Here is a 25,887-nt window from a genome sequence, read left to right on the forward strand (position 1 = left end):
TAAAGGACGCAGCGTCCCCCGGGGGGCGGAGGCGGCCTTCGCGCCGGCGCCGGCGCCCTGCGGAAGCAACGTTAGTGAATAGGGGCCTTGGGGAGCCCAGGATGGAGGTGGCGGTCGCAGCGGCCGCGGCGGGCCGAGCCCTGCGGCGGGCGGGAGGTAAGGGGGCCCGGGCCGAGCCCTGGGCGCGGGCGCCCTGCGAGCGGCGCGGAGGGCTGGGCAATGTCCACTGCGCGCGGTGGCCGGTCCGACAGGTCCGCGGGCGGAGGTGCGGCTGCCACGCGCGCCCGTGGCAGGTGTGAGGTCCTTGGAGCCTCGGGGCCACCGGCGTGGGGATGGTGACACTCGTGGCACTGGCGTGGGCAATGTGGATACAGCACGGGCAGCGTGATTTTTCCTAGCGAGGGTGTCAGAAGACTCACCCCCGCCTTGGTGTGGCGGTGGCCGCCCAGGTGTGAGGAGGGTGCACCCTCTGTACAGGAGGGTGATGCACGCAGCTGGTCAGCTGGTACGGGTGGGTGGCCAGCTGGTGCTGGGCCATGGTGGTGCGGTGGGCATGGGTGTGAGAAAGTGCTGCCATTGCATGGATGTTGGGATGGTTCCTGGCCTTGGGCTTGACATGGTTTGGAGTGATGGTCCTGGAGGACTGAAGAATCAGTGTCCTGGGCATGACTAGTGGCTCTAGCCCAGCTGTGAGAAATGGCCTTGGATAAGCGCAGTGCCCTGGAATGACTAGCGCTGTGAGGAGAGACTTGGTGGCCCTCAGACCCTGGTAAATATCCACCCTTACAGGGAGATCAGGATGGGCAATGCCTCTGTTATGGGGCTGAGTTTTAATGCCTATTGGGTATGCTGGCCTGGGGGCAGAAGGCCGGAAGAAGGTTGGTGTTCTTTATGATGGTTGAGAATGAGAGGCACCGTGAGATCTGTCTGCCATGAGGTTCTTGATTGCTGTCCCAGGTAGAGCTCTGCCTGGTTATGAATCTCTCCCTGGCTCATGAATCCTTTCCACTTTGGGGAAGAATAGCAGGAATAGGTCATTCTCGCTGGTGGTCCTTGTTTCTGATGGTATGAGACAAGGAAAGGTGCAGACACTTAAGTGGCCCATGTTCGTAGGTCAAGGGGCCATGTGGCTCACCAACTATCTATCTGTTGCCCCTGGGCTATTCCTTTGCACTGGGTTGATGGAGATGCTACTGGGTTTCTGGGAGTTATCTCTTTTGGGTCCGGAGGACCTTTTGAGGACTGGGTGGAAGATGATTGATTCTGTGGCTACTTAGAGTGTTTCGGCTTGCATCTTGTCCTCACCAGTCTTCTGAGAAGCTTTGGGGAAGCATTCTCTCTCTCTCTCTCTCTCTCTCTCTCTCTCTCTCTCTCTCCTTCCCTCCCTCCCTCCCTCCCTCCGTCCCTCCTCTCAGTGCTACACGATGTCCTACTTCACAGAGCATCAGTTTGCAGACCCCTAGAGAAAGTCTTGGGATGTTGGGGAAGACTTCAGGATGCTATGGGTTTCTTTGGGGGAGGCATAGACAGAAGTAGAATCAAAGAGCTGAGCTTTTCATGACGAGGGTGTTTTCTTTGCAAACATGGGTGCTTGGAGAAGCCTCCCTCACTTGAGGGAACTGAACTTGAGTCCCCTAAAGCTGGCGTATTGTCCATTGCATTTAGAGCCAGATGACACAAATGCCAGTCTTGGCTCTGTGACCTTGAGCAGGTGTTGTTACCTTTAAGAGCCACAGTGGTCCCAGTGGTCCCAGAGAATGGCAGGAGATGTTGCACATGGAGGCTTCTATAAGCAGTGAAAGGCTGTACAAAGGTCAGGGCTTCTCACCAGATAAAGAGACCAGGCAAGAGACAGGGGGTGGTCAGAAATGGAGGCATGGAATGTGATTGGAGAGGAAAGGAACCATAGGTCCGAGGGCTTGTCATACAGTATTAGAGGCCCAGTATACATGCTCCTGGTGAGGGGGATGTGGGATCTGTTGACACTGTGAGTCAGCTACAGAGCAGGAACCAGGCCCTGGGTCTCCTGAGGATGGTTCTGGTTCTGGACATGGTCATCGCAAGTGTGGACTTCTGTAGGAGTGGCCCACACAGGAGGGAGCCCTTTGCATGGGCTGCGGCCACACCTCATTAGCTGGGGAGGTCTGGGAGGTGTCTGTGGCTGACAGAACTAGGGTACCTGTGTGGGAGGGAGACTCGGAAAGTGTGTTTTCTCTTGAGAATTTCCCTTGGTTCTGAAAATGGGAGTGGTGAGCAGCCATGTCAGCTTTCTGGAGGCCATGGCCTAAAGAAAATGAACTGGGTCAGGGCACCTACCAAGTGGGCTCAGGGCAGGTGGTCCTGTGGGGGAGAGTGAGGCTCTGTGGCAGGAGGATGGGGGAGACAGTGAAGGACGCCCTAGACACATCGAGGATGAAAAGAGTCAATGAGCATCCTGAAGGGACACTCCAGGATTGGATAAATATGGTGAGAAGTCCCAAGACATCTGCCCTGATGTGATTCCACTTCTGGCTGAACACTCTTTCCAGGTGGGGAAGGTGAAGAAGGTGAGGGGGACTGTAAATTGCTTCGTTTTGGGTCTTTTTCTCTAGCATCCCCGTGAGTGTCTGCCATGGTTAACAACTCATTGCAAAAGCTTGCTCCCTGAGGCAAAAAGTTTGCCACCTCGTGTCCAGGCTGCAGTGTTGAACCATAGGTAAAAGGTGTGGTGAAATGACTTTTCCATGCTGGGGGATTCACTCTGTCCCAATAGCTGCTACTTAGGCATGGTTAGTGTTTTCTTGGCTGTTCCGTGGTTGGCATGAGGGGCCTCTCTGCCTATCTCCAAGCTTCCTGCAGCACCTTTCTACCTCCCAGGAGGAAGTGCTTGGCACGGTCACCTCCTGCCTGGAAAGTGCTCTGTAGAACAGATCCATTCAGTGTCTGCTTACATCCCCTCAGTTCACCCTCCACACCTCCGCCTATGTGTTCTGATTTGTGGCTCAGCCTTATGGTTTGGGGCTCCAGGGCCCTTTTCCAGCCACCCTTTGCCATCTGCTTGGTATGCGGGGACTCTGGTGGGGGGAGATAGGAAGATGCTAAGTCGGCCTCTGTTCCCCAAATCAGAGCTGAGCTTTCTGAGCTGTCCTCGGGGTTTGAGGATAGTAGGGAGCCTAGCCAGGGGACCAGCTTGGTCACTGTGCACAGATGCTGGTTTGGACAGGTTCAGCAGAGGCATGGATCTAGTAACAGAAGTGGACGTTGAGGGCAAGCCGCCCGTTGGAGTGGAGATTTTCAACTCTAGCCTTCAGTTTTCACTCCCATTTTCTCTGTCCGTGTTTCTCTAAAAAGTTGCTGTACTCAGCTCCTGGCGTTCTTCCCTTCCTTGGCTGCTCCATAAGTCGCAATGCCCAGCCGCTCGGCTTGAAGGGTGCCACGGAATCTGGCGTTGCTGACCAGAGGTTATTGATCAGAGGAGGGGACATCGGGTGAGCCTGCTGCAGCTAACGGTGTGGTCACTCTTCCTCTCGCCTTCTCCCTCTTGGCAGGCCAGAGTGGGGACCTCTGCATCCATCACCTGTTGGGCCAGCACTCCATCTGAGTTCAATTTCTCCCCAGAATAGCATAACATTACACTCTAGCAGACTGAGCAACTAGCGCTTGGGGAAGTATCAATGAGTGTGTGGTCAGGGGAAGATAAATCTTTCAGAACCGCTGAGTCCGGGACATCTGAGGATGTGGTTACCAGCGGGCAGGGCTGGAAAATGTTTATCTTGAGTCTCTCTTTCCTTCCTGATACCTCTTTGAGTTGGGGCGAATGGGGACGTGTCTGCGTGTGTATGGCTTTCCAAGACTTAGGGAGCTGACTTTGTTGCTTAGGGGCCCAAGAGAAGTGATGCGTTGGGGACCAGGGTAGCCAGGGATGAAGGTGCGGTTTTCATGAGGTTGTGGTTGAGGAAAGCAGGGCGGGGCTGTTTCCACCAGAGCTGCTCAGAGAGGTACACATGTGTGGAGCCACGTGTGCCTGCAAGTGTGTCTGTGGGAAGTGAGGGCTGAGGGGGTGTGAGCGGCTGGTGGCGTGGGAATTTGTGGGCTCTGGTGTCTGGCTGGTCTGGTGTCAGTGGGTGTGCGGAGAGGGGATTTGCAGCAGGAGGAAGCAGTGGAGCCCGATGGGGGAAGCCTCCTAGGTTGGGCAGGATAGGAGGGTGGGCTTCATGCTTCCTGTGCCGGTGTTTGCTGAGGAGCGCTCGTGTTTTCTCGGTGTTCGTTAGAAAGAGCCTGGCCCTCAAAGGCTTATATGCACAGAGCCCAGGAATTTGGGGGGTGATTCATGCCTGCCTCCCACCTCTTCCTCCAATACCTGCAAGTCCAATGGGGACAGGCCAGATAGTATCATAGCCTGTGGATATTGTGACTCTAGATGCTGAGGGAGGACAGATCTAGATTTCAGTGCCGGTACTTTTCCACACCTCAGTTTCCTTATCTGTAAGGTAGAGATAGCAATCTTCTTACGAAGCAGAACTGTAAGAATTTCGCCCTGTAATAATACCCATGGAGCAGAGATCATGCTAGAAGCCACGGTTTCACCCAGTCAGGGTTTTTGCTCTCTAGTCAGAATCCATTGCACCAAAAAGTGTGACATCCTGATACGAGTAGATTAAAACCAGGGAGGGATAACAGGTTCCAATACCTGATATGGAGATGGTAGGGCCGTGCTGCCCTGGAGGAGTCTATCTGTCAGTGGCATCACCTCTGCAGATGCGTCTGTTGGATGCTGTGGTAGATGCTTCTTGAGTGCAGGCTGTGGGTTGGAGTCAAAGAGGGTCATGGGTACACTAGAGCAGAAGGTGTAGATTCTTCCCTCAAGGGGCTCGAGTTTCTAAAAGTGGTGCTTCAGGGGGTTAAATGAGGGTAAGTAATTTGAATGCTGTGATTAAAGAGAACTTGGCTTTTAACCCGGGCCCATTAGGACTGGTGGGAGGATAGATCACAATAGTGGATGTGGCTTGGAAGGCCAGCAGGATGCACAGGCCAGGAGCAATGAAAGCCATGTTTGGAAAGGTAGGGAAACACTAGGTCCCCAGGACCATGAGGGTGGGAACCAGAGGTTGGATTTCCACCTGTGTAAGAATCTAGGTCCTGGGGCCACCACCCTGGGAAAAGGCATTTCTAGAACAGGTACCAGGCCTACTGATGGACACAAACAAAGAAGGCCTAGAGCATAGAGCTGGTAGCGCCAACCCTGAGAAGCTAAGGAGAGATGCAAAGCCTAGTGGAATATGGAGGGGAGGCAGAAGCCACAACATCTATGGGTTTGTTCTCTAGGAGCTGGGCATGGGAGGGTTAGGAGACAGGAAGACAGCCTGCACAGGGCCTGCAGTCTCTTTCCCTTGTCACTTTCAGATGGTGGTTCCCAGCAGAGAGGCGCCAGGCCAGAGTGTAATCTAGAGGCTTTCAAGGCTCTCCATGAGGTTGTTGACACTGTCTTCAAGGCTGTCCTTGTCTCCGAGGCCACTGAGGGCTTCTGCTATTCCTAGCACTTACTTCTAGACATCTTTTTTAAAAATAATTTTCTCACCAAATTACCCCTTGAAATTTCGCCTGCCTGAGTTCAGCCCAGGAGGTTACTATTCTGGGAAGTTTCATCAAAACCTTTCGGCGTTGTAGAGTTCTCCAGGCTGGGGGCTGAGGGGGGGGGGGCGCGTGGGGAGAACAGGGCCTGTCTGCACTTGTGTTTGAGGCAGGGGGATGTCTCCAAGGGGCATCCACTCACCTGGAGACCTTCCTGGCCAAGGGGCTGCTATGTCTCTCTGGGGCCTGAGGAAGATGGCCTTGGCTATAGAAGCTGAGAAAGGACTCCTGTACTAATCCATCCCCAGTAGGCTTTTGTCACGGTCTCTCATGGAGCCATTTAATTAATTTATGATTGATGTTCCTCGACTCACTTGAGCTTAGTTCATTATTGATGTTCCTTCATTATGTACCATACACCCTGCGCCTCCCCCTTCTTGTTGCCCTGGTGGACAGGCCATGTGAGGAGTGGGTACTTTTGTCCCTTTGGGGACAGGGATCTCCACTTGACTTTTGTCCTTCCTTTCATATTTAGGATTGGAGAGGACATGAATGTGTGTGCGCAGGGGGTTTGGCTCTGCCACCGAATAACAGTAAGGAGTGGAATGTGTTGGTACACAGCTGGAATCTCAGCATTCAGGAGGCAGAGGCAGGAGGATCACGGCAAGTTTGAGATCAGCCTGGTCTACACAGCAAGATTTAGGGCAGCTGGAGGTACCTAGATAGACGCTAGCTCAAAGCAACTGTACCAACAGTAACAGTAGCAGCAGCTTTCACCTTGAGAATGACAACTTGAGAGATAGAAGGTCTTGTTTATGCCTTGTGGCAAGTACCCTGTTCAATCCTCCATCCCCAGTGAGCTCCATTTTACTGGAGGCTTGAAGAGGTTGAGTCACCTGCTCAGGGATACACAGGTAGCCAGGTGGGGAGCCAGGGTTTGAACAGACTAAGCTCACTGTCACGTCCCAGCCCAACCCTGATTTTATTCCAGGCCCCACACAAGCCCCTTCCTACAGGAAGCCTTTCTCCATGCGCCACTGAACTGCACTCTATCTAGACAGCCCTAGAGCGTGTTTGCCTTCTTTTGCTCACCCTTGCTTCCTGAAGCGTGAGGTACTAGTGATGTAACATCTTGCTGAGCAGAGATGCCAGCACCAGGCATCTCTCTGTTCCTTAGTTCGTTTTGTCCTCACCACCCCAGGGGCAGGTGGCATGAACCCTTCTAATAGATGATGTTTCAAAACTTGCTAAAGGTCATTCAGTTGCCAGAGTTAAGTGCTTAAGTCTCCGTGGGAACAACTGTCTCGCCGCCCCCCCCCCCCCAGCAGTCAAGAATGCTGTGCTTATTAAATAGCACACCTGTATGTCCTCTCTGTCCTGTGTCAGCACCCCCACCCCACCCCACCCCCTTTGCCGTGAGGGCCAGGAGTGCCCACTTCCAAAGGGTGGGTACTTTTGGAGACATGAAATGTGCTGAATTGTTCCTCTTTGCTGGGCATTTATGCATACATTACTTGTGAGTTCTGAGCTTCCGTTTTCCTGTTTGCTGGCTAACAGAGAGGATATCCATCCTGGCCGGCCCATGTTTAAAGATGATGCTGGGAGGGAAAGGGCCCAGGGAAGACAATGTGCTAAGTAAAAGTTAGGATTGCCAGTGAGGTCTCTGGCAAGAGGCCCAAGGGTGCTTCAGGCTGGATACACAAACTCAGGATGAAACACGTACACCCGCCCTCCAAGACATCCAGACAGGCTTTGAGGGAGTCCTGTACCTTTCCAGCTGCCAGGAACTTCAGACCCCTGTGGTGCCAGGAAAGGGGCAGGAGGTCCTAAGAAAGGGCATCAATCCTGGCCTAGGTTTAGTAGTTTACTGGTTGGCTGAGAAGCACCTGGGCCTTGGTTCTATGAAGAACAGAGAGGGCTCTCCTGGATTCTGGGCCCTACTTCCCCTGTGTTTCCATGTGCATCCTAACGAGGTCGATTCAGGCTCTGTTTAGGAGAGTTTGCCAAGCAGCCACCGAGATCTCTTCTACTCAACCCCCCAAAAACCTCGCAGAAGCCTGGGAAAGAGGTGAGCCTTGCATCCCGGAAGCAGGACGCAGGACACCGCCAGACTCTGCGTGGCTGGGTTCCCAGGGCGTCAGCTAGGAATCCTCTGCTTTCTCATCGGCTCTCCCCAGCACCCTCAGCTCAGTGCCTGGCAGGGGCTCTCTCTGGAAGGCCACAGTGCTCTGCATGGTTCTGCACCAGTCCTCCCAGGACCCCAGAGTAGAGGGCTTGTGGGTGGGAGCAAGGCAGGCCTGGCACTGCCTGTTGGAAATCTGCGGCCAGGCTGCCGTTAGGTGACGATTCGTTTCACTTCCCAAGTTTCCGCCTTCTGCAGGCTGGGATTACATCAGGCTCCCCTGGCACGCCCTGTAGCCTACTCCCACTTCTCACAGCTCTTTCACTGTCCTGGGACAGCTGCCCTGCTGCAGTTTTTCTGCAGGCTGCAGAAAGGCTGGGCAGTCCTAGGTTGGTAGCTGAGGGGACGGTCCCAGCCTTTGCAGCCTCAGCTGCAGGGGCCTGGAACTCCCAGTACCCTGCCTGCTTCACGCTCTTCAGAGACTGCGTGTCTCCAAGAGTATGCCACTCTGCCTACTTCTGACTGTTTGCTTCCGGTTCATCGACTCTGCTTTTAAATAACACAGACTTTCCAGACACCGGGACAGAGCTTCACTGTAGTACACCACTGCTTGGGTTTGTTGTTGTTGTTTGTTCCCACACACCCCCCTCTCCCAAACTGGGGAAGTGGGCGCTGCTGGAATGTGTGGCACATTGGTATCAAATGACACTCATATAGAAATTCTTGTGCAGAGCCTGGAATGGCAGGTGCTCAATACTGACTAAGTGCTGTCAGTGACTCTCCATTATTCTGGCAGCCAAGGCCAATGCTAAGGCTGACGAGACCCTCTTTTCCCCAGTGCTATGCCCCCTCTAAAGCTAGATGGTCCCGAACCCTTCCTCAGTGAAGGCCATACCCCTTGGGCATCCCTCCCTGCCAGCATCTGGACCTCTTCTCCGAGCTGGCACCGTTTTGCTGGTCCCCCTCCGGCGTCTCGCTCCGTTCACCTCCCAGCCTGCTCTGGAGCTGGCCTTCCCAACCCCCAGCTCCTTTTGGTTCCTCTCCTGTTTTGGTTCGCTTCCCTCTGGCATCCCGTCCATCCGGCTCTTGCCTTTGTCTAACGTTCCTCTCCTGAGGCCTCTGGGGGAAGCCAGTTTCTCCCAGAGCTCCTGTAAGTAAGCAAAGCAATGTGGTCCCTCCAGCCACCCTCGGGCTGTAGGATGATGGATGATGGGCCTGCAAACCGGATCAGGCTTCACGGCGTGACCTGGACATGGCAGCCTCTTCAGTGGCTGGAGAATGAAGTGAGGTCAATCTGTGGGTACCACAGCATGCTTCTTGAAGCTTGAAGTCCCAGGCAGGAGTCCCCCCTCAGTTATAAGGATGTGAAGGAGAAGGCCAGGAGAGCAAGTGCACCCAGGAACAGCAGCCATGGAGATGCATCCCTCTTGCTGAGTCAAGGAATTCTTCCCACGGGTCCATTCAGTCTTGGCCAGGCTGCTGATAATAAGGTCATCATCAAGCCGAGCTCCTACTGTATGCTGGACTTCTGTGTGGAGCTGGGAGGCATAGGAGGAAAGTCACCAGATTCTTCCTTGTTCTGTTAGTGACTGACACATGACACATACTCCCTGGGGTGTCCTTCCAGGCCCAGTTCAAAGTACTCCCAGCGCAGGGTCACATTTGCTGCAGAGTATTGGTAGTTTCTGTGTTGTGGACACTTAGCTTCTTTGCACTCAAGACTGTCCCATGACACCTACAAGGAGCACTGAGTGTTTCACAGCTGAGGAGAATGTGGGACCTCAGCTTCCTTAGAATGTCCAGGAAATCTGTTAGAAGCCACATCTCCGTGGCCACTCTCTGTGTGGCCCCCACTTTCAGGACCCCATCCCCCACTGGGGACGTTGTGAACCCTGGGATTCCTATCTTCCTTTTGGATACCCCCATTGATGAAGACTGATGTCCTGCACTCCCAGGAAGCTCCAGGTCTGGTCCCCAGGAGTCGTCTGAGTTTTCATCTGTGTTGTTCTGCTTCCCGGCCCTGTCCTCCTCAGACCCCACACCTCCCTGGCCTTGGCAACGCCTTTCAGGCTCACACAGGATGGTTCCTCTCACCCCGCATGCCCCCTGCCGGTGCTGTTGAGCTGTTCCAGATTGTTCTCCTTGCTGCCTGCCTGCCATACTATACAGTTTAATAAACAGGCTAATGGAGGCTCTGGGCACCTCAGGAGCCGCCTTCTCCGTTTCTTGGTCCCTTTAGACAGCCTGCCCCCTCCCTTCCCCCAGGTGAACCCCATTCAGCAGGCTTCTGGAAGCGGTAACTAAGCTGGGCGCCCAGCCCACCACCTGCTTGCTACTTTATAAAAGTTTAACCTTAATGGTGTAATGAACTCCCATCATAAAGCAGCTGGAGCGGTGCATCCTGGGATGTATAAATTATAGGAGCCCTCTGAAGTTGTAATTGGAAATGGCAGCAACTGGAATGTTGAAAGAGGCTGGCCTCACTGGGCCGAGCACAGCTATTCTCTACTTCCTTTCAAAAGGCACACAGAACTGGGTCTGGCTGTGAAGAAAGAATGTCCTCAGACCAAACTGAGCTTCTGGTCCCTCCGCCCCAGATCCTACTTCCTGTCCCCAGCTGTGTCTGCAGAGACTGAAAGCTTTGGAGGCTGGAAGTCCACCCTGGCTCTGAGCTGCAGACTGCAGGCACAGTAGGCCAGGAGGGAACAGGGCTCCAGACAGACAGTGGGGGGAGGGGGGGGTCAGCCACAACGCTGCTGTCCGGGGAAGGCTGCAGAGCCCGTCGATTTGACTTCCCCTCTGCTGCTCTGACCATGGCTCGTAGCTGGGCCTGATCTGTGAAGTGGGACGGGAGCTCCCTGGGGAGTAGTGAGTGCTCTGCTGTGGGGTTCCTGCTGCAGCCACTGGACCCTTAACCAAGTCATTTAGCCTCAGCTGCAGTTCCTGCCTTTAGAATGGGCATGACTGGACCTCTGAGAACACCTGGAAAGAGACATGGGGTGCACTGTCTAGTTGCTTGCCCAGGACTGGGTATGGCACTGTGTGACACTCACATATGGGGAGCTTGCTGATGTAGGCTTTAGCTCAGGCCAGATGGGCCCATCCGTTATTTCTAATAAGCTGAGATTCTAACTATGAGCAGGCTGTAGCTGGTCCATGGACCGTGGTTTGAGTGGCAGAGGCACAGTATGTGATCCTTAACGAGTGTGATGATCTATCTCGACACTGCCGAGTCCTTACACAGGCACTTGTGTGGGTACCAGTCAGCATTCCTGAGTGTGGCCTCACCCTGGAACAGGCAGGAGAGTAAACTGTTACTTGGTATCCTCTGCCACGACCATCTGACTTCTCTGAGATGGAACCCAGAATCTAGGAGTGCCAGTCACTGCATGCTTAAATGGCAGCCCTGTTGGGGCCCACTCTCTAAGTCAGGCCTCCTCTTAACACATTCGTATGCCCCACCTTTGACTCACTGATTTGGAATTGCTGGGTGGGAAAATGGGAGGGGGCCTGGGAATCTGCATTTATCAGTCAGCACTGCTATCCCCCCTTTGCACATCTCTGGGAACCACTACCTGAGAGCTGTGTGAAGGGCAGAATGCCTCAAACTCAAGAGAGCAGAGAAGGCAGGATCTGGCAGGGTCCTAGCCTCAAAGCCTGGAGCCCAGAGGTGTATTCCCTAGGCTTGCTTCAGAGGTTTCCTTTCAGCACGAAGAGGGAAACTGAGGGACTGGGTGGATAAGCTACCACAATTCAGCTGCGTTGAGGAGAGGTGGTGAAAAGCCATTTGATGAGCAGAGTTCACTTTCTCAGGTTCCCGGAGAAGAAGTGGCAGATACAGAGAAGCCCCATGCAGTAGTTGCTTTTCTCATTGCTACTTTAAAATCTGGACAAAAACATCTCAGGGGAAGAAGAGTGCATTTCTGCTCATAGTTCAGGTCCATCGTATCCGGTGTCATGGCGGCAAGAGCCTGAGGTTACAATGTATTCAGAGTCCGGAAGCAGGGAGAGACAATGCCTGTGTTCCACATACTATCTCTTTTATTTAGTCTGTGACTCCAGTCCATGGAATGGCGCCACCCACAGTGACAGTGGGCCTTCCCACGTCAATTAACCCAGTCCCCAAACTCTCTCACAGGCAGCCCAGAGGTTTGTCTCCTAGGTGACCCTAGATTCTGTCAACAATAAACCATCACACGCCATATTTGGACAGAGAAAACAAAGGGCTAGATGGTTGTTCATAGTTAATTTTCCAAGTGGGATCAGGGGCAGCTTCTGGTTCTTTTATTGTCAGTGGTGGTGGTTTCTGTTTTCCATAGAGAACGTAATTTCATAGGAAGGAGGAAAATGTGACATAAACATGTCTGGTCTTGAGTCCCAGGGACACAGAAGACTCATCCAGCAGGAGGCGAGAGGCCTCCTTGGCTAGTGGCAGATTCACCTGCCCTGGACTGTGGCACTCTGGCTGAAGTAACTTTGTCCAGACCCCGGTGCTCCTTGTCCATTATTTTAACTATTGCTTTTTTGCTTCTCTCTGTTTCTGTTTCCTCTAGCGATGGTAAGGAAAATGTGGGAAGAGACAGCCAAAAGTCCCCTCACCTCTAGTTTGCAAGGCTCCAGGGCTACAGTTCATTTTCCATCAGGATGTGTCTCCTAGGTGCTCAAAAATAAATTACAGAGTCGAGGCTCATAGAGCATGCTAAGGAAGCGATGGTTGAATAAATGAGGCTTGAGTGGCGTTTCTGACAGAGCAAAACCCAAAGCTGTGTGACCTTGGCCATGGCAATGTATTTCCCTGGGCTTCAGGTCCTTGACTATAGGTTGTGAGGATGGAGCAGCCTGATCTTGAACTCTGGTGCCTCTGCTCTGCTCTGGCCTTCTGGTGACTTGCTTCCTACTATATTACGTGGCTTTCTGAGCAGCCTCAGGTGCTGGAGAAGCCCTCTGCCAGGTTTGTATCTCTAAGTGGCTGCTGGCATATGGTCCCCTAGACAAGGCTTGATCATGGCTGTCTGTCTCTGATATCTAGGCCTCCATGCCTGTGGCCATAGGGATATGGTAGATGGTGGGAGACTTTGTAGACCTACTGACTGCAGAGATCCAGGGAGCCTGAATGATCTTGCCCTAAGTTGGTCTCTTGGATCTCGTAGGTGAGGTCTGCCCTGCCTTCTCTTTTTCTTTGCTGGTCTGAGCTGCCTCAGGAGTGTCCCAGTGCCTGGCTTTGTGTCTGAGACCTCCCTTCCAGCAGCCCTAAGACTCAGTGCTCCTAGCTACTGTTTTCCACTGAGCGGCTCAATTCCAGCAGGGGTGCGGATAGGAGAAAGTCATTCAAGAGATTTGTTTGAAAGACATCTAAATAAACCCAGGAGATTTATGTGGCCACATGTTTCCAGGCTTCTTTCAAAGTAGTGGATAGGCTTCTGAATCTCTCCCACCACCCACTTCCCCATTCCGGAAGTGCAAGAGGCCAGGCTTTAGGAAGAACCAAGAAAGGGGAAGCCCAGCAGGAGCTGAAGATCAAAGCTAGCAGGGGCTGGAGAAAGGCAACCGGAAGCTTTCCCAGCGACCCATCACGCCCATGGGTAGGGTCCCTGATCCCTGCCCAGGCAGCAGCCAGGAGCACGCATGTGATCCCAAGAAGCTGGGAAACTGCTCCCTAGCTTCTGTGTCTTCTCCTGGTCCAGGAGTCTAGAGGGGCTGCTTTTGTATGTGACCCAGAGAAGGTTGTAGGGAACCTTCTGCCGGGGGGGGGGGGGGGGGAGGCTCTGGGTGGCAGTGCAAGGTGTGTCTCCTGCTTGGTCCTGAGGTGGGAAGAGGAGGGACAACATGATGCAGACAGGCACCTTCCCTCCTGGATGCCTCCTCTGTCTCCTGACTGAGCACTGACCCCGTTGTAAGGCCCCTTGTGTTGTAGCCCTGTACCCACTGGCCCACCTAGGGTTTCTTTCTCAGTCTGACAAGAGAACTCCTAGAGGTTGGACTGGGGCATCTCCTGAGGTCTTGCAGAGTATGCCTGTTGCCTCCTGGTCTGGGAGCTCCCAGGCCATAGACCTCTCCTGCCCTGAGCTTTGAGGCACCCAAGGCTGTAGATGGAGCATGCTCAGAACATCATCCCTACCTCACTTCTCTCACCTAGGCAAGAGGCAGAGGGCCCTCCCTATGTGAGTGCCTGACTAGAAAAGGATGGAGGAATGTGTGTCTGTGTCTGTGTGAATGAGGGAAGGGGTCACCCTGAGGCTGGATGTTACAGCTGCAAAGGGCAGCAATCTCTCCTGCATTGTCAGGCAAGCCACAGGAGGTAGCCAGTGACCTCCAGCACCAACCGGTCTGGTGGGTTTACAGGCCTGGCCATTTCTCCTGTTTCATCTAGAACAAGACATCTTGCTGGCTCTGCCTGGTTCCTTCCTAGCTGGTGTTGTTTTCTACTTGGCCTTGGTCTGATCTCCAGGAAAAGGGGTCTGGGCCCTCAGCCCTCTCTCCACCTTGGCCTGACAAGTAGGAGGCCCCTCAAGAATGAGGCAGAGTGTCCATGCCTACATCTGGAGTCATGTAGATGGCAGAACCCTGGAAAGCAGGGTACTTGGAGGCTAGAGTGCCTGGCATTGAGGGACTCCTCTCCGCTAATGTGCTAAGCCTGAGAGGTTGGGGCTATAGGAGAGCAGCCATGCCTTTCAGGTCTGTCTGCAGTGTGACTTCTCCCTGCTCCACTTGCCTGGCTCCTATCTCAGGGAGCAGGAAATGGGGGTGAGGAAGCCCGGGTGTTCCTCTCACCCTCTGTGGGAGGGGCTGGATACCCTACTCATAGGTGTCAGCAGAGCCTCTCCAGTGGTGGGTGCTGGTGCTGGGACTTCCCTGGCTGACTCACCCTGGGCCTGGCTGTGCCTCCGCTGAGGCAGGAGTTGTGAAGGTGTCTGGGTGGTGACAGCAACTCACACTTAGTCCCAGGATGGGGTGAGGGGGATAGAGTAAGTTCAACGTCCTAGTGCTGCCAAAGAGCCTGCCACCCCTACCTCCCAGCATGAGACAAGTGAGGCTCAGGTCTTGAACATGGCTGCTCCTGAAGAGTCCTGAGCCAAATGCCTTGCTTGCCCTGCCCCTTCCAAGAGACCAGAGAATAGGGAAGCCATTGATTCAGAGGCATTTCCCAGACACAGACAGGGCAGCCGGGCTGAGGACTCTGGAGGCAGGAAGTGGGGTCAGCTCAGTGACCTAGCTAGGGCCAAGGACCCCTGGGAGAAAGGAGAACACTGTTGGCTCCCCACCCCCCAGGGGGGGAAAAAACCTCACAGGTCTTGTGTACTTGGTTCTCAGACACCCAGAGCCTCCCCCAACAGGCAGTAGGACAGAGGTGTTGCAATCACAGTGTGGGGAGGGGTGGGGGAGAACTGAGCAGACAGCACTGCAGTGCATGGCTTGCTAGCAGGCCTGTGGGGGCGGTGGCAGCAGTGCTGCGTGGGGTGAGCTGAGGGGTGGGTTGGGGGGATGTGCAGTTCTGGGTGACTAGCCCCAGAATCCCTGCCTTCCTGTTACCAGTGGGAGATGGGTTGCCCTGACTCCCTGGCCTGGAGTAGCAGGAGATGGCTGCTGGGAGTGAGAGCTGGGACCCTGGCATGATTTGGCTATGGCACCCATCCATCTGCCTTGTGAGAAATGTAGCAGTGTTGTCTCTCAGGTGCCACAGCCAGCACCTCTGACAAGCAGGGTATCTGAATGTCTGGGCCAAAGGGTGCTGATTCTTTGTGGACAGGCACAGTGGTAAGATGTCTCCGGTGGGAATAAGGCTGGCAAGCCCAGGCTTGAATAGCCTTAAGCCTAACCTGGTACACAGCTTGACCCACAACTGGAGAAAGGAGCACCAAGGCAAAACCAGCTGTCACCTGAGCAGGCAATATGCATGGGTGGCATGAAGGAACATCAGGTCCCAGCTGGGATGGTTCTTCCCAGTGGGCTAGCACAGTCTTGTCCCTCTAAGGGGGGCTCTCTCTTAAAAAGAATTGTCAAGCTGCTTGTATGGGAGCAGGGTGGGCCCTGTGTGTTAGAGAGGCAGAGCTTCAGACAGGGCCAGGCCTGCACCAGGTGGGGCAAGGCTGTAGGAATCTGGGGGAGTAGGGAGGGTTCTGGGGTTTGCTTTCTACCTGCTGCTGAGCTTGCATGGCCTATGACAGATATCTGTATCCTTGGTCCTCAGTGGCCCCAAGGCTCCTCTCCATCAGGGTGCTCTGTTTGTTGTTTCCTGGATTCTAAAGAATAGTCAAGGCGGCAGTGGCACACGCCTTTAACCCCAGCACTCAGGAGGCAGAAGCAGAGGCAGGCGGATCTCCATGAGTTCAAGGCCAGCCTGGTCTACAGAGCAAGTTTCAAGACAGCCAGTGCTACATAGAGAAACCCTGTCTCAACAAACAAACAATAGAAGGTCCAAGGGCCCCAGAATGTTGTTGGGTGGGTCCTTGTTAGCCAGGTCCCTCTATAGAGAGGGGCAGGACCTGGCCATCCCTTCCTGGACCCTCTTTGCCCTTCTTCTGTGGGAATAATGGGGTGAAATGAGGTGATGGCTGGAAGTTGCTTTGATGAGAGTCAGGCACCTGGGCTTTCCGTTAACAATGGCTGATACTGTTTATCATTATCATATCGTAGAATCGACTCCCCGAAGCCTGGAGCATCCTGGCCCCCATATGCTCCAGAACCAGAATGTGAGGCAGGCACAGCCACAGGGTTTGGGTGGGTAGGACTGGCCCCAGCAAGGCCCCCCCCTTCTGTGGCCTCTCAGGTCTTGGCTGTGATGCCTGCTCCCATCTGCAGAGCGGCCACCCCACCCTCCCAAGTTGGCTGGGAGACCTCAGAGCTAGGAGCGCATGTTCTCCAAGCATCTTGCTCACAGCAGATGGCAACCACAACTGCCTTTCTCCCTGCAGTTCCGGTGCACCTCCCTTGCTCACCCCCTGTTAACTTTGGTTTCTGCTTTTGGAGATGGGGAGGCAGCCTTCATGTCCCCAGAGCTGCCTCTGATTGTGGGTGAGGCCTGGTGCATGCAAGGTGGGCACTTTCTGAAGGGGCGGAAGCCTCCTCGTACTCCCCAGCTCAGGGACAGTCTTGCCCTGGTTCCTGCTATCTTCTTGGCCAAGTGTGTTGGCAGTGCGATCTGAGAGGAGCAAGGAGCCGGGCTGGGGCCTTGTTTGACATTTCTTGAGCAGCTGCTAGGCACCAGGCTCTGTGCTGGATGCCAAGGACATGGAGATGCAGGGTGTGCAGCCCTGCCCCGTAGCAGCCCCCAGCCTTTGGGGAGCACAGGATGGAGGAGCACCAATTGTTCTACCTAAGGGGTTGGTGGGCCCCAACAGCATCTTGGACGTTAAACCTGGGAACCCTGAAGAGCTCTGTAAGCAGCAAGATTGGAGAAAGCACTGAGGGCCTGCAGCATACCCCACTGAGGCACTTGGGGCGGGCATGTTGCCTCCACTGGACCCTTAGAATATAGCCGGTCCTCTGTTTGCATCTAGGTTGGGGTTAGCCTAAAGCCAAAGCTCCAAAACAGAGTGGTACGCTTCTCTCTCAGCTCTAGGGGTTCTGCCTGGGGTTGCAGCCCCTGACAGTGTGATAGATGTGACCTATCTTTTCCTTCTGCCTAGCCCTGCAGCCACAGGTGTTAGCACTGTTTTCCTTTGCGGGGGCGGGGTGTCCAAGAACAACTGGGCAAGCATGGTAAGCCCCTGAAGCACCACCTGAAGCACCATCCCTCATTCTGATATGGCCTCCAGTCCACCCACACCCATGGGCAGCTCTAGGCTGAACACTCACATAGTCGATGGCTTGTGTGTGCTGAGCCCTGTGCCTGTTACTGGAGTTGTTAGGGTCAAAGCCTGAGCTCTGGCAGACCCAACATGCTAGACAGACCATCTGTTCCCTGTTGGCCAGTTAGAGACAAGTAGTGGTGAAAAAGAGAGTGCAGCGTGGCCATGCTGAGGGGGCAGAAGAGCTAGAAGGGTCCAGGGACCCCTCCAAGTCGGTCTCCAGGGTCCTGACACAGGCCTGGTCAGGATGTGGCCCTGCTGATCGCTGTCTGCTTTAGTCTGGCCTTCAAGGTGGTCAGAATTGCATGAAAACCTCTTCCTAAGAGACCAGTTTCTCCTCTGGCTAGCACCAGGCTTCAGCCTTTCTCTTCCTCCAGCATGAGATTCCTAGGGACATTTTTAAAAATTATTTGGAGACTGTTGTTTCTATAGCCTGATAGCCAAAGGGAGGGCACAAGTGTCTGTCTTTAGAGTATCTTATCCCATGGCAGACATAGGCCTCATCCAATTAACTTTAAGGTTGTGAGTGTTGGGTATCACCAGCCCCAAGGCTCTATGACTTGTTCAGGGTCCTTCAGCAGACTTCAAGCCCTCTCCAGGATGTCTCCTGTGGGGTGACTTACCCTGTCCCCTACACAAAGCTTGAGGGAGCATGTGTAGTGGACCTAGGTCAGTGGCAGACAACTGTCAGAGCTTACTTTGGAGGCCTCAGCTTCATTCTTCCTGTTGCTGCCTCACCTGCTTCATAGTCAGGCCTTCTGGGGGAGTCCATAGCAGGGAGTCAACTCGTTTGCTCTTTGAGACTCTCTAAATACCACAGGCCACACGTTGGGCACTAGTGGCCACTACAGGGCCTTCAGAGCACAGTCCATCAGGCAGCAGGCAGAGCCGAGGCCTTGGTGTTTGCTTTTCCCTGCCCCCTCTTGCACCTGTCTAACTGTTTCTGTTTGCTCAAGGATTTGCCTTCCTGGAAGATGGGCGGGACTGAGCAGGATGCAGGGGCAGGGGCAGGAAGGTGGCAATGCTTTTTGGCACCCAGCTTTTCTGCTGGCCTTGTACTGCGCATGAACACATACCTTCCTGTACTCCCTGACACTCTCCCAGCACTGCATGCCCTCGCCCTCGCAGAGCATGTGACTTCATATTGCCCGGGCTTGGCATGCCTGGCATGCCTGGACAGCAGCAGCGGCAGCAGCAACAGCTGGACTGTCAGCTAGAAGCAGAAGAGGCCCCTAGAGCCCTGTTCTGGGGCACTGGCCCCAGGGCGCGGGGGTGAGGGGCAGCATCAATGGGACTTTTGTGTAGCCGGGGCAGAGGAACACATGGCTAGAGCCAGGGGCCCTGTGCAGACACATCTGCTCCTTTCTGTCCTGGAGTGGCCAGTCTGCAGGCCTCTACCCTCCTCCTAGCAGGGGAGCTTGTCTTGGTTCAAGCCGTCCTATCCCTGACCTTGGCTGAATCTGCTTCAGCCACTTGCACTTCTCCAGTACAGCACAGTCTCCTAAGGGTCTGCCCTTTCAGCACCTCTCCCTTGCCTGACAGAGCTTGTCCACAGTGGCCCCTGGAGGCTGTGATCTGGGTCCTCTGGGGCAAAGGGAACAGGTTTAAGTAACCAGTGACTAGATCCAAGGGTGAGGAACTCCCTTTCTCCCTTAGCTGGCAGCCCCAGGTGGGGCTTCCATTAGCTGGACAAGAAGCCCAACACCTCACTTCCTGTTGTCTTGCCCATGGCTACCCTTGTGGAGTAGTTTTAGTCTTGTAAGAGGGGAACTCTTAAGTGCCATCTTTGTTTCCATTCTGCTTTGTGCAGTCACCTTTAAGAAAGTCAGTGCAATGTATGACCCATGACCTCTGTGTCACTCAGTACCTGCCCATACGGGCCCTGAGGAGAAGCGGGCTCAGAGGCCGTACTATACCTCCCGTGGGTGAAGATCTCTGTAAACAGAGGGAAGCTGAGAGGGCACATTTGCTCAGACTTGATATCAACCTCTCCAGATGGGCACAGCTGCAAGAGGTTGCCTAGCCACTTCAGACTGGCCTGGGAGAGTTCCCCCATGTGCTACGGTGAGAGGGCAGCCTGACCCAACAGAGATAACCTTTGACTTCTAGCCATGGGGATCCCAGGGGCCCAAGACTAAGCAGGATGGATGAGAGAGAGTTGTCTCTCTGATTCCAGGATGGGCATGGGGGTGGGGGAGTTGTCTCCACATTCTGCTGCCTGGCGACAAACATAGTTGGCTAGCATTGGCAAGCACCACAGAGCCCATCCTGGGGGCTTTCTTCCTATGCCTTGTCCTCCAGTGATGGAAGGAACACTCCACTATTTGCCATTCCTACACAGCTTGGTACCCGGTGCCTGCCATGATGGCTCCCCATGAGCAGCCCAGTGGACTGTGACTCTTGGCATCCTTATTTACAGGTGAGGAAACCAGCAGCCCACACTTGTTACTCCTCTTCTCCAGGCGCTGGAGCTCAAAGTGGCTACAACTTGCCTGTTAAGTGGCCAGGCCCTGTCGTAGCCCACACTGATTGACCCCAAGTCCTATGTGTTCCCCCACTCTGCCCCTGCAGTCAACAGAAGCACTAATGAAATAAACACATTAATACTTAATTAATCCTACCTCTATCCCTCTGGCCTTTTCTCTCTGAGCGCTTCCCAGACGTGATCTCATGCGTGCTGTCAAAGCCCCAGAAGAGCTACGAGGAGGCTCTGTGCACATGGTGGGGAAGGGCTGGCACCCGTGGACCACAAGGACTTCAAATCAGCCCTTCTGCAGCCTTAGGTCCAGCACTGACCTATCACCCTTCCTCAGCCCTCAGCCTCTGAGTAAGAGGTGGTAGGTTGAAAACTCATCTGTACCCTTCCTCTGGTCTCTCTGGGATTGTGCTGGGGCAAGCAGGAGGAAGAGAAACTATGTCGGACCCTACAGCCCTGTGGTAGGGTGTGTCGTGTGTGTTCACACAGGAGTAGTGGGCATGGCCGCTGCAGTACTTCCTTGTAGCAAGCTGGCAGAGAGCTGGTGTGAGGCCCAGGGAGGGAGGTAGAATGAGTAAGCGTCCTGAGAGCAGGCTCATGCCCAGGATCTTCCTCCTTTCCCCAGTGGCCAAGGATGCAGCATCTGCTTCTATCCGAATCACATGAAGAGGAGCCCAGGCTCGGCCTTGCCTGGATTGCATGGACTCTCAGAGGTGCCAGGTTTGAATAGCCTTATCCTGGCAGACTTCAAAAATGGAGCCCCCTGAAGTTAGGCCATGGTAGTAATACCTATCCCGTGTACAATACCTAGGGCGTGGCAGGGTCCCCGAGAAGAGCAACGGCAGGCTTGGGCTCCACATCTCTCAGGGGCTTTATTCCTAAGCCACAGGCTGGGAAATTGAGTGTGCCAGTGGGGAAGGGAGCCCTAGAGACTGGGGATAACAAGTCGTTGTCCAACTGCTATGAAGACCCTGGGGTCTGAGAGACAAAGTCTCCCCCACGCCCTGTTCTTTGCTTACAGGAAGGCTGCCACTGCATCCTTGGTCAGGCCGAGGAGGCACAGGCCTTGTCACTGGGAGAGGCCTCCATCCCTGGGCTGTGTCCTGAGAACATAGGCCTCAGGACTCTTTCTGAGCGCCTCGTTCCTTCTCTCCTAGACACTTAACAAAGGTGGCTTAAGTCACACTTGCTTGCTCACATTCCTAGGAAGACCCAGAGCTCAGATCTGGGAGATGAAGGGGAGGCAGACATCACTGCGGAGGAGCCCCTTAGGCAACAGAACCTCACCACAAGCAGACTAGTCACTCGGCCTTCCTTTGCTGCTGAGAGCTTCCCCCATAGGATGAAGATACCACACTTACTCCTGCCCTGCTCAAAGCACGGGTGCCAGTGTGAGCTCCTGCATCACTCCTGCCACAGGGGCGGGGCGTGAGGGGCTTGAGCTCTGGCTTCCTGGCAAAGAAAGCTTGAGCCAAGCTATCAGAGCCCTGGGCCCTGGCTCAGCTCTGCACTGGCTCCTGTATATTATTTATCTCTGTCTCTTGAGCCTTGCTCAGAAATGGTCTTCCTTCAGGCAGCTGCCTTTTACCTGCCAGGCCATTTTCTGGGTGCTGAGGACATAGTAGGGAGAACAGGAGAGGCGTTTGTCCCTAAGAAGCCATACTCTAGTGAGGGAGCCACCCAGAAAACTAGAGAGAGAGCATTAGGTGTTACACAGTGCTGAGAGGAAAATGCAACCAACTTGTGTGATTTGGGGGGGGGGGTGCTTCAGAGACAGGGCAGCCAGGCCCAGGGAAAGGGTCCCTGAGGCATTCAGAGATGGGGTTGGGGAACAGATGGAGAAGTAAGGACAGGGTTAGAATGACAGAGTAAAGGCTTGTGCTTAGGAAAGCATGAGAGGAGGTGAGTGGAGGCAGAGACTGCCTCTACAAGCCTAGCATCCCAGAGAGAGACGGGGGGGGGGGGGGGACATTCTAGCGTGATGGGCATTGTAAAATGAGTAGAAATGGGAGGGATGTAGAGGAAGGAAGGATATATAGATGAATGCTTGAGTTAGTTGATGGGTAGATGGATGGGTGGGTGGGTGGGTGGGTGGATAGGCGGGTGGTGGGTGGGTGGATAGATGCTTGAGTGAAGGGTTGGATGAATACATGGGTAGATGGATGATTGGGTGGGTGAGTGGATGCTTAAATGTATGTGTGTACGTATGTATGTATGTATGCATGCACATATACGTGCATGCTTGAGTGAATGTGTGTATGCATGCATGGATGGATGGATGCCTGAGTGAATGCCTGAGTGGATGGATGGGTGGGTGGGTGGACTAGTGGGTAGTTGACCTCATATAGATCTATTATCCGTTCCCTTCGCTGAGTAGGTTCACATTAGCTGGGGGACTTTCTCCTGAGTTAAGCCTCCCTGTGTGGCTATTGTCATGGTCAGGGATGGATGACAAGAAGAGTGAAGAGTTCGCTGTTCAGGGGAAACGCCTCAGGCTCCAAGCATACTTGAGGAACAGAGCCCAGTGGCCACTCTTGAGTGGTACCTGCCGTGGGCATGTTTTCTCATACATGTGACAGGTTCACCTGAGTAAGAACTCTTTGGAAATATAATGCTTTTGTGTGGGGCAAAGTAGCTCCAGGCCTGTAGTTTAAAGCGCCCCTCCAGGGTCTACTGTCCATTGCACAGGCCAATGGCCTACCTGTCACTGCTTTGTACGCTGGCTCTCAACCTGGGCCGCCCATGTTCTTTCACCTCACATCTGCCCAGGCCAAGGTCCCAGGATCTGGCCCACAAGGCCCTGGCCCTCCCAGTGTTCCTTCCCTTTGACCTCCTCTTTGTCCCCCTGCCTCTGCTAACCTGGTCTTGGCCCCACCCTCTGCAGCCTCACATGTAGCCTGTGTAGAGGAGTGTGCTATGTGCTTGTCCCCTCTTACCCCCTCCAGTGGTCTCTCTGCCTTGCATGGCCCAGTTCTAGCCCCACACCGGGCTGCCACACTCAGGTCTATGTGGCCTCTCTGTCTTGTGATAGAATTTTCCTAGCTATATGTGAGACTGGCTTGGATCCTCTTTTTCCTTCTTGACTGGAGGTGCTGTGGGAATCTGATCTCACATTGTTCCATGTTTTCTCTATTGCCACCCATTAGGTCCTTGGCATGTGGCTGGCACTCTGATTGCCCAGGAAGTAGAGGATGGCTACTAAAGAACTGCTTAGCTAGGTCACACCTGTGTTCACACAGCCCTGGACACTCACTCCCCTGTCAGCTGTTCTGGTCTCCCTTGAAGGCTGTCCTGCCCCGAGATAGAAAACCTGGAACCAAACCCTACTACCGTGAGGACTGCTGTCCTCTCTCTGCCAGATCTGAGGACCACCTTCTGTCCTGTGCTCCTGGTCAGCCAGGCCTGGGCTTCTCAGAAGGGAAGTCTCCCTCAAAGGCAAGGGTGTCTGGTAGGAGGAAGAAGCTGCTGCCCAACCAAACACCTGACACTCCAAAGGCCCCAATCAAAGTGGAGATTGTCCCAAAGAAACTTCCAGGATGATGACATGTTTGGAATCCGATTTGAACCAAAAATCACATCAAGACTGTGGGGCTGCCAAGGTGAAGAAGACAGCTTAGGATCCAATGGCTTTGGAGCTTTCAGCTCTGAGTGGGGCCCCAGAGAGAGAGCTCAAAGCCGGAGGCTACGGTAGTGGTACAGATGGAAGCAGGTGTCAGGTGGCTCGTGTCCTTGGGCACTGACTCTTTGGTATCTCTTGGGCCGGTCAGGGCCTGGTGTCCTTAGTACCTAGTCTGTGAAGAGGGTTTGGAGTCAAAGTGCTGACCTTTGGGTGTGGGGATTCCTGAGGCTGGCCGAGGCATTGCTGGGTCTCAGGGGCTACTCTGGGCTCACTCCTTCTTCAGGTGAGAGCTGACTCTCCAGCTGCAAGGATGTTCAGATCAGACAGGCTCCATCTGAAATGAGCCGGGAGGGGGCCCCAGGAGGCCTCCAAGCCACGATTCTAGGTCATCTCCTGTAACATCCAGAGAATGGAGTGGTATTTATAGCCACCAGCGGCCACTGAGGGTGGAGAAGCCAGCACGAGCTATGACGCAAGCCCGGACCCCCCCCTCCCCCACTGCCATCCCCCACTCCAGAGCCTTCCTGGGATGTGCAGGAAAGGATTGTGCCTGCTGAGGAAGCAGGCTTTGTCACATTGCTGCCCTGAGGCCCCGGGGGTGGGGGGTGGGGATAGAGTGGGGTGCAGGGAGATGAGGTACTACTCCTGGCTTGGCAGGAGCCCCAGCTTCCCTGGGCTCACCAGGACATTGTCTGGCCTAAAGACACTGGATGGGCATCCCATTAGTGCTCACCTTCCTGCTAGTCTTTCACGCATGTTGGCAGCTGCTCTTTCTTTAAAAGGTCTGCCCCCTGAAGGTAGGACCCACTGGCTTTTCTCAGCCAGGTGAGGGCCAGCACAGAGGCCTGTTTCATCCCTCTACAGCAAGCAATAGACCCAGGCTGATTCAAACAGGGCCTGCCAAACCCTTGTCCCTGCCCCTGCTCTGGTCTTGCCAAGTGGCAGCAGAGGGCCCCAGCTCCACCTCCTGCTGCACCAAGGGAGTGAAACCACAGAAGTGACAGTATGACAAGGCTGGGCACCTGGCTATCAAGGGCAAGGCCTCTGGGAAGGAAGATAACACCAAACAGACTGTGGCCTGCCTCTGCCCCGCCGTAACCTGTCCTGAACAAAGTGGACCATCGGTCCTGTCCAGGTCCCACATGGGCGGCCTTGTGCTGGAGGCATGTGCCCTACTCCCAGTGCCTTTTATTTCAGCCTTCTGGTTGCTCACAGTGCTGGGGCCTATCCCCTAGACCAGCACAGAAGTAGGCAGAAGCCAACTTTTTCTCCCCGGGAACGTGCAGTGTAATAGAGAAGGTGAAGCCGATGCACAGGAAACTTGCAGAAAGTGGGCCACTGGCCAAAATGACTCACCACCAGGGCTGGAGCCTGGGGCAGTTGGGGGGGCAGGCCCCAAGACAGACCTCCGGAACGTAACAGCAGAAGGGTCACATGAAGCAAGGAGGCCAGAAGAAGACAGCCTCTGGCCAGGTGCACAATAATAGCCACGGACAAGAGCAGGCCTGCCACCCAAAAAAGAGTTGTGCTATAGAGGAGGGTCTTGGTGATCATGGCAGGAGGCAAGGCGTCTGGGCGGTTGGTAGAAAGCTTTAGAGCCAATGCCCAAGAGTTTAATTTTATTTAAAGGCCACTTAGCAATCATGATATGCTTTACATTTTTTATTGGTGGTGTATATGATGGGGGACAGATCACGTGCAACCTTGTGGAGTTGCTTCTGCCCATGGGTTCCATTAGACTCAGGTTATCAGGCTTGTGTGGCAAGTGCCTTTACCTGCTGAGCCATCTCTGGCTTTGGAAGAAGCGAGTGGCTCCTAAAGCAGTGTGTACATGTATTTCATAGCACCGAGCATCCTGTGTCCGAGCCTGCTCCTGACACTCTACAGCTTTGTCCTGTCACACCCCAGCCCATAGGGAAGCACTGTCATCAGTGTCAGCTGTTTACTGATGGGGAAATGGTTGTTGAATCATCGTAGGAAGTAGCCAGCTCCTCCTGCGTTGCACTCTGAAATCTTCACCCTGTGGATGGCTGAGAAATAGAGTCCCTGGGGCCAGGGCCAGAGCGAGCCTGTGCTCCACCCAGCAGTAAGCGCCTCCCAGTCACTGCCCCTTCTCGGAGGCCTGTGCAACTTGTGACTAGTCCAGCTTTGTCCTGCTGAGGGGAAGAGTGCAGAGGGAGTGTGAGAGTAGAAGCAGCTGTGGCCTGAGGTCAAGGGCTTTCTCCTATGGACCCTTCCGCCCTCCTAGCTCAGGCAGGGAGATGTGTGATAGTCTCATGAGCCTAGGCACCTGAGCAGTGTCCCAAGGCTCTCCCCAAATGTCAGAGTTGCG

General features: G+C 54.3%; 1 protein-coding gene across 3 annotated transcripts in view; it reads left to right on the top strand.

Annotated features, from left to right (window-relative positions):
- Window positions 1-20: 20 nt before the first annotated feature.
- Window positions 21-25,887, top strand: part of DAGLA (diacylglycerol lipase alpha) — a 58,494-nt gene continuing 32,627 nt past the window's right edge. The window contains exon 1 of one of the 3 annotated variants that reach the window (XM_084758113.1): window positions 21-156. Coding sequence is in view for 2 of the 3 variants with exons in the window: in XM_084758111.1 (XP_084614237.1) it covers window positions 20,179-20,297 (119 nt within the window). In the remaining variant the exon portion in view is untranslated. Of the gene's footprint in view, window positions 157-256; window positions 770-20,171; window positions 20,298-25,887 lie in introns of those variants that run through there. The other 2 variants (XM_084758112.1, XM_084758111.1) reach the window with 2 other exon arrangements.

Source organism: Acomys minous (assembly GCF_964271855.1).
Source record: "Acomys minous genome assembly, chromosome: 2".
Lineage (NCBI taxonomy): Eukaryota > Metazoa > Chordata > Mammalia > Rodentia > Muridae > Acomys > Acomys minous.